General features: G+C 40.4%; 1 protein-coding gene across 2 annotated transcripts in view; it reads left to right on the forward strand.

Moving 5' to 3' along the window:
• The window catches only part of SMYD1 (SET and MYND domain containing 1), a 37,689-nt gene extending 28,190 nt beyond the window's left edge, over positions 1-9,499 (forward strand). For both annotated transcript variants that reach the window (XM_044660432.1, XM_044660433.1), the window contains 2 exons: positions 1,385-1,553; positions 7,548-9,499. In XM_044660432.1, coding sequence (XP_044516367.1) covers positions 1,385-1,553; positions 7,548-7,706 — 328 coding nt within the window. In that variant the 3' untranslated portion in view covers positions 7,707-9,499. The remainder of the gene's footprint in view (positions 1-1,384; positions 1,554-7,547) is intronic.
• Positions 9,500-13,493: the final 3,994 nt, after the last annotated feature.

A 13,493-nucleotide genomic window follows, 5' to 3' on the forward strand; every position in this document is an offset into this window, starting at 1 on the left:
CTCTCTCTCTCTCTCTCTCTCTCTCTCTCTCTCTCTCTCTCTCTCTCTCTCTCTCTCTCTCTCCCCCTCTCCCTTCTTTCTTCTTCCTTCCTTCCTTCCTTCCTTCCTTCCTTCCTTCCTTCCTTCCTTCCTTCCCTACCTCCCTCCCTGCCTCCTTCCTTCCCATTTCCTTCCTTCCTTCCTCCCTTCCTTTCCTAAATATTGGTACCAAAGTAGAACAGTGGTAAGGCCTAGGCAACTGATGTTAAATGACTTGCCAAGGGTCACATAGCTAGGAAGCATCTGAGGTCATATTGGAACCCAGGACCTCTCAGCTCTAGGCCTGGCTCTTCATTCAGTGACCTATCTAGTCACCTTACAATGTGGTTTTCTAAGTTAATATGTGGCCCACAGGGATCCTTATATATCGTTTAGAGGCTCCCATTTCTATTTCATTTGGCTACCACTGATCTAGAAAGATGAATTACCCAGGGTAATATAGTCAGTCTGTGTCAAAGGCTGGACTTAAGTCTGGATTTTCTCAGCTCTGAGGCCAGCTCTCTTGCCCCTATTTTATGCTAAATCTTCTCTTCTGACAAAGCATAAATAGTTAGCAGGTCTGACATAGCCAACTACCTGTGATAGCATATGCAACATTCCACACCCATAGTCCCCTGCCTCTCCTACAAAAGGAAACCAGTACATTTCTTCCTCTTCTCAGATGACCCTTTAGAAAAACCCGGTGGTGTTTCTCTCTGGGGCATCCAGGTCTTTCCATGTATAGTGATAGTAGCCAGAAACATTGAGATGGAGAAATTGTTATGATTTTTTATTTCTGGATCACCTCTATTTAATTAGAAATACTTTATAATTATAAATACTTTAGGTAAAGGGGTTTTTCTACTCCTCTTCACAGAAAATCCTAGTATTTTCTATTAAATATTCAGAGACATAACTCTAGAGATAAAAATGGATGTTTTTATGTCAGGACCTTTCATCTGCGTTCAAATTCCCAAATGGAAGTCTATGGGATCATTGATCCCTGGAAGGGACCTTAGAGGCCATCACCTCTAACCTCTTCAAAAAACTTTACAGAAGAGAATAACTGAAGCCCAGAGAGGAGACATAGCCAGCAAGTATCTAGGGAAGGATTTGAATACAAGCCTCCATGATTCCAAGAAGTCCTGTGTTCTATTCAGTCACACTGTCTCTGTGTTCCACTTAAACCTCATGTCTTTCTCTGTGTACCCTCCCATCCCTTACATCCAGTAAGTGTCCAGAGATCTTAATGCTGTAGGGTGAGATTCAGGCTACTCCTAGGCAGCCACATCCTCATTGGGGTCAAAATCCAGCTCTGTTTCCAGAACTTCCTCTCTTAAATGATGACTTTTCTGTGCCTTTTCAGGAAGCTTTACCACCCTAACAATGCCCAGCTAGGCATGGCTGTGATGCGGGCAGGACTGACCCATTGGCATGCTGGGCTCATCGAGGCTGGGCATGGGATGATATGCAAAGCCTATGCCATACTCCTGGTGACTCATGGACCCACTCACCCAATCACTAAGGATCTGGAAGTAGGTGACTCTCTAATGTCTCATTGCCACATCTACACAGTGTGTGGCTTCTTGACTTTAAAAACTGAATCAGGAATCTCTTTTCTATAAAAAGGACAGAGCTGGATTCAATGATCTCCAAGGTCCCTGCTATGAATAAATGATGCTAGGATATTGCTTTGTATCCCTAGGATTTAACACAATATCTGGTATTTAGTATCTGAATAAGTACTTGAGTTTTTTTCCCTTTTTTATTTTTCTTTTTTTATTCAAAGCTATTTTATTTTTCCAATTATATATAACAATTTTAAACATAGTTTTCTGAAATTATAAGATCCAAATCACCTCCCTTCCTCCCTTCTCTCCCTCCTCTCAGAGACAGTAAGCAATTTGATCCAAGATATACATGTATTGTCATGAGAAATAGACTTCCATATTGGTCATTATTGTAAGAGAATATTCATATAAAACCAAAACCCCAAAATAAAACCAGAAATAATAAAGTAATATGAAAAATGGTGTTCTTTGAGCTGCATCTGAGACAACAGTTCTTTCTCTGGAGGTGGATAGCATTCTTTGTCATAAGCCCTTCCAAATTGTCCTAGATCAGTGATGGTGAACTTTTTAGAGAACAAGTGCCCAAACTGCAACCCTCATGGTGCATGTGAGTCCCCACCCCCACCCCAGACAGGGGAGAGAAGAAGCATTCCCATTGGCTGCTGGACAGAAGGGCAAGTCATGTGAGAAATGTCCTCAGGTGCAGTGGAGATGGGGAGGGGAGCAGCGCCCTCTGGCACATGTGCCATAGATTCGCCAATATAGTCCTAGATCATTGTACTGCTGGAGTGGCTAAGTCTTTCACAACTGATCATTGTACAATATTTCTATTTCTGTGTCCAGTGTTCTCCTGGTTCTGCTTATTTCCCTCTGCATCAGTTGGTGTAGGTCTTTCCAGCTCTTTCTGAAATCATCCTGTTCTCATTCCTTATAGCTTAATTAATTATTTCATTCCTATCACATACCACAATTTGTTCAGCCTTCCCTAATTTAGGGACATTCCCTTGGTTCCCAGTTCTTTATTCCTACAAAAAGAGTAGTTATAAATATTTGTATTATAAATATAGATATTTATAAATATTTAAATATTATAAATATAATTTGGCCATTTGTCAATTGGGGACTGACTTGTAGTCTTAAAAATTCAACTTAGTTCTCTATGAATTTGAGATATTGGACTTTTTTCAGAAAATTTGTTATAAAAATTTCCCTCAGTTTGTTATTTCCTTTCTAGTCTTGGTCACTTTGGTTTTGTTTGTACAAAACCTTTTTAATTTAATATATTCAAAATTATTTATTTTACATCTTATAATGCTCTTTATCTTGTCTGATCATAAATTCTTCCCTTCCCCCTACGTCTTCCAGGTAAACTATTCTATGTTCTTCTAATTTACTTATGACACCATCCTTTAGGTCTAAGTCATATACCCATTTTTACCATATTGCAGTATAATAGTACTTGTTGATTGATCAGTACCTCACCTAATTTCTCTAACCAGTTTTAAGAAAATGTAAAAGGCATAATGGTGACATGAAGGCAGTTGATACCATAGGAATCCATGAAAGAAATGTGATTTCATTGATGTAGGAAACTGTTGGCATGGAATTCCTTTCCCTAAAGCAGATTACAATATTTTAGACTTAAGGTTTGTCTGAGGCACATAAAAATTAATAGGATCATCGATCCAGAAGTACCTAATACTTCTGGGTCATCTAAACCAACCCATTCATTTTGCAGTCAGTCATCATGACAACATTGCTGTTACTGTGCAAAATGTCCCTTGGTTCTTCTTACTTCATTTTGCATTAGTTCATATAGGTCTTGCCATGTTTTTCTGACCCCCTCCCAACTAATCATTTCTTAAAGTACAAGAGTACATCATCACAATCATATGCAACAACTTCTTTAGCCATTCCCCAACTGATGAGCATCTTCTTAATTTCCAATTTTTTGCAACAAAAAGAGTTGCTATAATTTTTTTAATCACATAAGTCCTTTTCTCTTTTCTCTGATCTCTTTGGGTTACAGATTTAGCAGTGGTACTGCTAGGGCAAAAGCTATACATATATATAGTTTTATAGCTCATTAGGCATAGTTCAAAATTGCACTCCAGAATGGTTGGACCAGTTCACTGCTGCACAAGCTATTCATTAGTGTACCTATTTTCCTCCTCATCCCTCCAGTATTCACCATTTCTGATAGGTGTGAGGTGGTACCTCAGAATTGTTGCATTTTTTAATCAATAGTAATTTAGAACATTTTTTAAAATATAACTACAGATAGCTTTGATTTCTTCTTCTGGAAACAACCTGTTCATATCCTTTCACCACTTGTCAGTTGGGGATTGGCTCTTATTTTTATAAATTTGATTCAGTTCTGTATTTAGTATATATTTGAGAAATCAGGTCTTTGTTAGAGAAACTTGCTGTAAAATTGTTTTTGTCTTGCTTCATTGTCTCTGGTACCTCTTAGCAAAATGTATTTCCCCTAATTATGTCTTTTAATAAGTTCTCTATTTTTGCTTTTGTTTTGTCTGAGACCGTTATTGCTACCCTTGCCTTTTTTACTTCTGATAAAGCATATTAAATTCTGCTCCAGCCTTTTATTTCAACTCTGTGTGTATCTTTCTTTTTCATATGTGTCTCTTATAAACAACATATTGTTGGGTTATGGTTTCTAATTCATTTTGCTATTTGCTTCTGCTTTATGGCTGAACCTATCTCAGTCCCATTCATAGTTATGATTTCTAATTGTGTTTTTATCTCCATCTCCATTATCTTCTGTTTCTTCCTCCTCTCTTTTTTTACCCATTCCTCCTTAAAAGTTGATTTTGCTTCTGATCAAAGCTTTCATTAATGTGCCCTCTCCTTTATTATTTCCCTCCCTTCCCTTGTCCCTTTCCCTTCCTATTCCCCTACTGAGTAGGTTACATTTCTATACACAACTGTGTATATGTATATTCTTCCCTCTTTGAACCAATTCCAGTAAGAGTGAGGTTCAAACACTGCCTTCTACATCCCCCCCACCAATTTCCCTTTATTATAAAAGCTCTTCCTTGCTCACCTCTTTTATGAGAGTAAGATTTTCCCCATTCTACTTCTCCATTTCCCCTTCTTCCTACATCCTTCTTTCTCCCATCTTCATTTATTTTTGGATATTATCTTGACATAATCTATACCCACCCATGCCCTTTGTCTATGTAAACTACTTTTAACTGCTCTAATAATGATAAAAAGTTCTTAGGAGTTCCATGTATCATCTTCCTATATAATAATGTCAATAGTTTAACTTTATCAGATCCCTTATGACTACTCTTTATGTTTACCTTTTTATGTTTCTTGAGTCTTCCATTTGAATGCCACATTTTCTATTTAGTTCTAGTCTTTTTCATCAAGACTACTTGAAAGATCTCTATTTCATTAAATATATATCTTTTCCCCCTGAAGGACTACATAGTTTTTCTAGATAGGTGATTCTTGGTTGTAATTCTAGTTCTTTTGCCTTTTGGAATATCATATTCTGAGCCTTCCACTCCTTTAATGTGCAAATTGCTAAGTCTTGTGTGATCCTAATTGTGGCTCAGTGAATCTGAATTGTTTCATTATGGTTACTGGAAATATTTTCTCTTTAACCTAGAAACTCTGGAATTTGACTATAATATTCCTGGAAATTTTCATTTTGGGATTCTCTTTTAGGAGGTGATAGGTGGATTCTTTTAAATCCTATTTTACCCTCTTGATCTAAGATATTGGGGCTGTTTTCCTTTATAATTTCTTGAAATATGTTATCTAGATTCTTTCTTTGATCATGGCTTTTAGGAAGTCCAATAATTCTTCTTCTTTTTTTAAGAACCCTTTCCTTCAATCTTAGAAGCAATACTAAATAATGATTCCAAGGCAGAAGAGCATTAAGGGTTAAGCAATTGGGATTAATTGATTTGCCCAGGGTCATATGACTAGGAAGTGTCCGAGGCTAGATTTGAACATAGGACCTCTCATCTCTCTATCCACTGAGCCCCCTATCTGCCCCTCTAATAATTTTTAAATTATCTCTCCTCAATCTGTTTTCCAGGTCACTTGTATTTTCCAATGAGATATTTTACATTTTTCTATTTTTTTCATTCTTTTGACTTTGTTTTATTGTTTCTTAATGTCTCATGGAGTCATTAGCTTCCATTTGCCCAATTCTAATTTTAAGAAATATTTTGTCTAGTGAGACTTTATACCTCTTTTTCCACTTGATTTCTTCTGCTTCCTAAGAAGTTCTTTTCTTCAGTGAAATTTTGTCCTGCTTTTACCATTAGACCAATTCTGCTTTTTTAAGATGTTATTTTCTTCAGCATTTTTTGCACCTCTTTTCCCCATGCTGTTAATTGTCTTTTCATAATTTTATTCCATTATTCTCGTTTTTTCTTAATCTTTCCTCTAACATGCTTACCTATTTTTTTTTGGACTCTTCTAGGAATTATTATTGGATTTGGATCCAGAATTTCTTTTTGAGCTTTGCTTGTAGGTCTTTTTACAGTTTGTCTTCTTCTGAGTTTATGTCTTGGTCTTTCCTGACACTGTAGTAGCTTTTTATAGTCCACTTCTTGTTTTAGCTTTTTTAGCTCATTTTCCCAGTCTGTTTCTTGACTTTCAACTTTATGTTAAAATTGGACTCTGTTTACATGGGGGTAGGGAGGCACTGACTCAAGCTTCAGGCTTTTTAATGCTTCTGTTTTCAGAGCTAGTTGCGTTGGGGCGGGGTAGCATTTTTTTGTTGATGTGTGATCCTGGGAGTGTAGGCTCACTGCTCTGCTGGTTTATACTCTGGTTTTTATCAAAGAAGGGTTCTCCATCCCTTGCAGCTGCATGCACTTTTGAATCTCTCTGTTTTGATAATGTGACCAGGGCCCCTGCTCTCTTATGACTGACTCCCCAGCCCTCCTTTCTACCCTGACATCTTTCCCCAGAATTGTGTATTAGCAATAGAGTTCCTATTCAGCACCAGTTATACCCTGTGCCAGCAAAGAGTTACCTATAATCTCTCTCTATCTCTGTCTCTGCCTCTCTGTCTCTCTCTCCCCTTATCCTCTATATTTGAATCAATATTAAGTTTTGGTTCCAAGGAAGAAGAGTGGTAAAGGCTAGGCAATTGGAGCCAAGTGATTTGACTAGTGTTATATAGCTAGGAGATGTCTTAGGCTAGATAGATATGAATCCAGGCATCCAGTCTCCAGGTCTAGCTCCCTATCCACTGAGTTACTTAGCTGGCCCACCTATAATCTCTTTTTGGCCAGTCTTCTAGCCCCCTCCTCGTCTCTTAGATGAGAGCTCCTGAAGCTGCTACCATGGTGGCCACCGTTCTTGCCACCTTGTGTTTAAGCTCTAGACAGACTTCCACTCTAGTGTTATAGTCTTCTCCTGCTACTTCTTAAGTTTCTTTAGACCAGAAAAATATCTCACCCTGACTTTTTGTCAACTCTACCATTCTCAAATTGATTTGAGATATTATTTTAAAGTTGTTTGGAGAAGAATGTTGGGAGAGCTTAGTTGGATGGCTTCCCTAAATCTGTCATCTTGGCTCTGCCTAGAAAAGACTCTGCCTAGTCTTTTTGAATTGCATCAAATAGTCTAGAGAGGACTTTGCCTGAGTATCCCTAAAGATATATATTCATTCTCCTTTGAGAACAATCCCTTAAACTTAGGGCAAATTCTAGATCTTAGAGAATCACAAGGGAACTCCCTGCCCAGGAAGCTATAAAAAATGCTAGGCCATTGGTTGGAGATTACAGTCAAAAGGATGGCATTAGAACCCACAGTGGTCCAGTGTCTGGAGAGTGTTAATCCTCTCCCCTCTGGAAAAGGGCACCTACCTATATGGTAGATGCTTACAAGCCCTTGGGTGAAATCCAACTCTGGGACTTACCTACTGACCTGCTCCCCCTACCCTTGGGGGTGTCTGCTTCCCCACAGGCCATGCGTATGCAGTCAGAGATGGAACTGCGCATGTTCCGACAGAATGAGTTCATGTACCACAAGATGCGAGAGGCCACCCTGAGCAACCAGAAGATGCAGGTCATGGCGGAGCCAAACTTGGAAACAGCGACGCCCACCTTTCTCAAGAAGCCATGAGAACTTGCCCAAGGGGGACACTTGGTGCTGAAGGGATGGGGAAAAGGGGCAGATGCATCTTTCCAAAGGGGTAATGGATGGTGGGAAAGTAAGGAGTGGAATTGGCTGGGAATGAAGGTGCCCAAATCTTCCAGCAAGCAAGCTTTGACATGTGTCCATTGTTTGTTATGTACAGTGTGTGATTCTGAGGCATATTGGCTTGTCTAATGTTGATTTGTCCTTGTGGATTCCTATGTTCCAACAAAATTGGGCATGTTTGGGCTTGGCTACATCTTGTGCTCAGAGAACCAGAACCTTTAAAAAATGGAAGCTACATTGAAGCAGGTGTGTGGAAGTCCCTTGAGGGCACGAAATGTTTTAATTTTTGGCTTTGGGCTCTAAGCATAGTAGGAGCTTAATGAATGCTTGTGGAATGAATGCATGAATGTTCCTCTTCTCCCCACCTTCTACTACCAACTCAATGAGACAGTGTGGGATAATGGAAAGGACTTTGGAGTTTGAGGGCCTGAGCTAGCCTCTGTTACTACTTGTATAACATTGGACAAATCACTTTATGTTTTTTGTTCTCAATTTCCTCATCTATAAAAAGAGACTTTTGATATCCCCTTTGGCCAGAAACATGATCTTCTGAGATGAGAAGATGCTTTTCAGGATACAAATCAATGTGATATTTAGAGCCCTTATGAAGTACAAAAAGCTTTCAAAATATATGATGGATTTTACCAAACATCACAATAGATTTGTGAAGGGGGTGCTGTTATGACCTTTGTCTCACTCCTCCAGATCAGAAGCTGAGGCTATAAGGGTTAAATGACAAGTCCAGGGGATCGCATAGCTAGCCAGTGTCTAAGGCAGGGTCTGAACCCCGATAATTTATCTACTATATCCTATCAATAACCTTTCTGCCTCTCCTGTACATCTCCGGGCAAATCAGATGTGGTTTTCTCTGTTTTCCACCTATCAGGGCAAATTTCTCAGATACTGCTCTCCTGGGCTCACCTTCTGCTCCCTTCCTTTTCTCCCTGTACTCTTTTCTTTTGTAAACATGGCCCATTTCACAGTCCCAGGGAAGGAGAGGAGCATCTCCAATGGGGACCAGGATTGGAGGCTATTTGTTTATGGGGAGGGTCCAACCCAGGAGAGGACAGCAGGTCTCGGAGCCTGAGAGAAGAGAAATCTATCCAAGTCAGGAGTAAGAATGGAAAGAACACACGGGATGATTTTGTCTAGATGACCAAGGCCAGGTGGCCAGTGGGTCCTGCTCTCAGTGAAGTCTTTGTCCAGGCCACATGTCTTTACCAGTCACTTCAGCTGGTTATGATAACCGTGTATTCAAAGCACTTGGCCCACCTTGGATCCTCAGGATGAGTTTTAGGAAACAATTCTTGCTCATTTTGCAGATGAGGAAACTGAAGTTCAGGAAGTTAATTAACTTGCTCCAGGTCTCATAGCTGACCAGTGGCAAAACCAGGGTTCAAACCCAGATCTCTCAACTCCAAGCCTAGTAAAATCCCCTTTTCCCCAGATGGTCTCCCCAAAGCAGCTCCTCCAGAGCTGAGACTTCTGCCTTTCTTCACCTACCCTTCAGCGTGTGTGTGAACAGCGCCATATTGGAATGCATCACTACTGGAACCAAGGAGCCGTCTCCCTCAGTATTCCTGCCTTTTGGGCTGACTCCATCTTTCTGCCATCTGCCTGGAGCAGAGACATGGATCTCGCCATTTCTCTGCCTCCTAGAATTTTCTTGTAACTAAAGTAGTGGCATTAAAAATCGGTGTTTCTAAGCAAACAAATGTCAAGGTTTTTTTTTTTCTTCCTAAAATCCAGGGCAGTAACTCTAGGGGTCATTCAAATGATCTAACCCCATCTGGGCACTCCTAAGTCCTCTCTGGGCCTTCCTACCTTACTGGACCCAAAGACTTACATCTCAACATGGCCTGTCACTATTTCAGGAGCCTTTTAGCAAAGTTGGAATGAGGATGAGGCAAACGAGGGTTTTAGAAGACACAGAAGTTCGAAATAACAAACGTGAAGAATTCTTTCATTTAAAAATTTGCTCCTTTTAGATGAGAGAACATGCAGACTCCTCCAGCAGGGCAGGAGCAACCAGTTAGCAGGAATAACGAGTTAAAATAGAAGACTATACATGGCAGGCACTGTTAGTGACAGCCAAACAAGGAGGGACATTCTAATGAGAGAGAAAATATACATACAGAGCCTCATTAGAATGTATATCATAAGCAAATACATATTTCTACACTAATAGACATATATTTGAATGTAATATTATACCTGCATAAATATATGTAAATACATAGAGACAGAATAAATATAAAAAGAATAAAATAAATATATATTCACTAAAACACAAGAAAGCAATACAAGTAATACAATAAATGCCCATTGATCCATTGTGTGGTTAGCAATCAGGAAGGCTGCCTGGCTTAGGACTTCCTTTAAGGGGCATCTGTTACAGTTTTAACTTTCCATGGATTTTTAATTCAATTCAATTTCAATTCAGTAAACATTTCACTCTGTGCCAGGCACTGTGCTAAGTGCTGGTGATACAAAAAAGAGGCAAAAAGCAGTCCCTGCCCTGAAGAGTTTACAGCCTAATGGACAGATTCACATCTCCCCAGGACCATGCAGGATTGCCAATTTAGAGCTGGAAGGGACCCCGCTCAGGGGTTCTTAATCTTTTTGTGTCACAGATCCCTTTGGCGTTAAGTGGTGAAATGTGCTGTAAGATTAAAATTAATAACCAATAGCTCCAAGTATTATATTTTATAAGATTTATTAACAGTCACTTGAAGTAGAGGAAATAAAAAGGCAAAGGTAAATCTGAGTAAAGAGAAGTTTTTCCTGACCATAGTCTCTGGAGAAGAGAGAAGGGAGGGATGGGGTTATAGAAACTTTATCTCTGTAAGCATGCAAGGTGAGGACGAAAGTGGGATTCTGGGAAACGGAGTCCTGGGGTACAAAATTCTCATTAGACAGTGTGGACTGTTTCTCAGAACAATGGTTTTTAGATACTTGAAAGAAATTAGGAATTTCAATTAAAGGTTGGGGAAAATAAGATATAATATTTTTCCCATCCAAGTTTATGGGCCCCCCTCCCCTGAAATCTATTCACTTCCTTGGGATTCTGTGGACTCTTTATCTTTAGTTCAACCCCTTCATATGACAGATGAGAAAACTGAGGCATAAAGAGACTTGTTTATCCCAGGTCACATACAGATATTAAGTGGCAGAGCTGAGATTTGAATCCAGGTCCTCTGACCCCAAGGCCAGTGTTCTTGAGCTTCCTAAATCCATAGGACTTAGACCAAAGAAGATGGTTTTGTACCAGGATGGAGGAAAAGCTGTTTAGTAATTCATAATCTCCAGAGATTTCAGGTTAACAAAATTCACTGTATCTCACTGGCTCATAGAGACTATTATCTCAATAAGCAAAAGGCAATAGAGCATTGGGTCTATTTTTTTGGACAGATAAGAATACATCAGTAGAATATAAACTTTGAAGCCAGGGACTTGGTAGTCTCCAGCATGTACCTGTCACATAGTAGGGGCTTATTACATTATGGATGGATTGAATTGGAGCTAGGGCTGAAGCTTCCCACGCTGGCCCTCTGTAAATTGTGAGAGGATACTATCCAAGAGAGAAGATGGGGGTGTTCTGGCAGGAGTCTGGTGCTCGGTCCAGAGGGGAGGTAGGCAAATGTAAAAATAGCTCAGAAGATCTGCAGCTGTCTGGCTTTCTATTTATTGGATTAACTTAAAGTATGCCACAAGCCTGTGGTCCCTTGGGCACCTGTACAAGATCCAAATGCAACATTCAAATGACATTTACAAGCTAAAATTCCCCCTTGAGGGCACCCCCAGCCCCAAAGGACAGACAGCCCAGTGGGAAAGAGCAGAGCTGAAGCCACGGATACCATCTGAACCTGGCTGGACTCACCATGGAAAAACACATGCCCTCCTCCTCCCTGTGAATGTCCTTTAAAAGCCTTCTAATTATAATTCTTCCATCTCCCCACGAAATGCCATCCAGATACCTTCTGGAGGGAGGTTGGAACTGTCTTAGGGGAGGAATTCTACCAGATCCCACAAGGCCCTGAGCTGGAGATCCAAGACAGAGAAGAAAATAGCCCCTGACCTTAGGAAGCTGACATTTCATCCAAGAAAGGGCTCCATACTTTCCAAGTTCTTAGCCCCAGCTCCCTACTCATTGCTCTGGATGGTGCTTTAAACACCATCCTCTGTGGAAGCTGCTGCTTCAGGGCCATGGTCAATTGGGCAGCCAGAGCTGAGGGAGGAAGCAGCTGTTAGGGTTTTAGACACTTTTTCCCTGGGGTTGAGTTTTCAGGACTTGGACTCCCCTAGATAGCAGTTGGGCATTGGGCCGATAGCCCATGGGGAACTAGCTTTTCTGGCACTGCCACCATGGGAAGAAAGGATCTTTTAGTACAACCCCAAGATTGGGAGTTTGCCTTCTCTCCTCTTCTCTTCTCTTCTCTTCTCTTTTCTCTTCTCTTCTCTTCTCTTCTCTTCTCTTCTCTTCTCTTCTCTTCTCTTCTCTTCTCCTCTCCTCTCCTCTCCTCTCCTCTCCTCTCCTCTTCTCTCCTTCTTTATTGTTCACTTTTCTAATTTAAAAAACCCTTATATTCTGTCTTAGAATCAATACTGGGTATTGGTTCTAAGGCAAAAGAGTGGTAAGGGCTAGGCAATGGGGTCAAGTGATTTGCCCAGGGTCACACAATGTCTGAGTTCAGCTTTGAACCCAGGGCCTCCCATCTCCAGGCTTGGCTTTCTATCCACTGAAACACCTCATTTCTCTTTTCCTCATTGTTTACTAGAAAAATGAGCCAGTGTCTTTAAGGCCCTACTGTCTGTAGCTTGTTTGAAAAATCCCCTCTTGGGTAAAGATAAAACAAAGACAAAAACCAGGTATTTAAACTAAGTCCTTTTGTCCCCATGATGCTTTGATCCAAAGGTATGATTCTCACTTGGGCGTTTCAGGCAAATGGAAATGGCAGAACTTGTAGGGGATGAGGAGTGAGGAAGAATGGACTATAAGTCTCCCCTAAAATCATACCACAGTGCAGCAACTTACCCCATCAACCTCCAAGCAGGTCCTATCTCTTTCAGGATGAACAGTCATTTGCAAAGATCTTTAGAATATTTATCCTCCATTCCTTGGAGAGGTAGGGAGCGACAAGTGCAGAATAGTATATATATATATGCAGATGGGGTCTATTACAAGGTATGATGGGCATGTAGGTGGTGCAGAGGACAGAATGCTGAACCTGGAGTTGACTCCTGGAGTTAAACTCAGAAAGATGAGTCATCTTCTTAAGAAGACTCATCTTTCTGAATTCAAATACAACTTTGGCTACTTAACTAGCTGTGTGACCCTGGGCAAGTCACTTTATCCTGTTTGCTTCAGTTTCCTCATCTGTAAAATGCTTTGGGGTAGGAAATGGCAAATCACTCCAATTTCTTAGCTGTGTGACCCTGGGTGAATCACTTCATCCTGTTTGCCTTAGTTTCCTCTCCTGTAAAATGAGCTGGAGAAGGAAATGACAAACCACTTCAATACCTTTGCCAAGAAGCCCCAAATGGGGTCACCAAGAGTCGGACATGCTTGAAAGGACTGAACAACTACAAAAGCCTTCCCGGATGGGTGGGTAGGCACAATGAATTCTGAAATTGTTATGCTGTAAGAACAAGAGGCATCAATAAAACCTGGAATAAAATTATTTGCAAAGTCATTCAGAGGCAAACGGA

Source organism: Gracilinanus agilis, chromosome 2 (genome assembly GCF_016433145.1).
Source record: "Gracilinanus agilis isolate LMUSP501 chromosome 2, AgileGrace, whole genome shotgun sequence".
NCBI lineage: Eukaryota > Metazoa > Chordata > Mammalia > Didelphimorphia > Didelphidae > Gracilinanus > Gracilinanus agilis.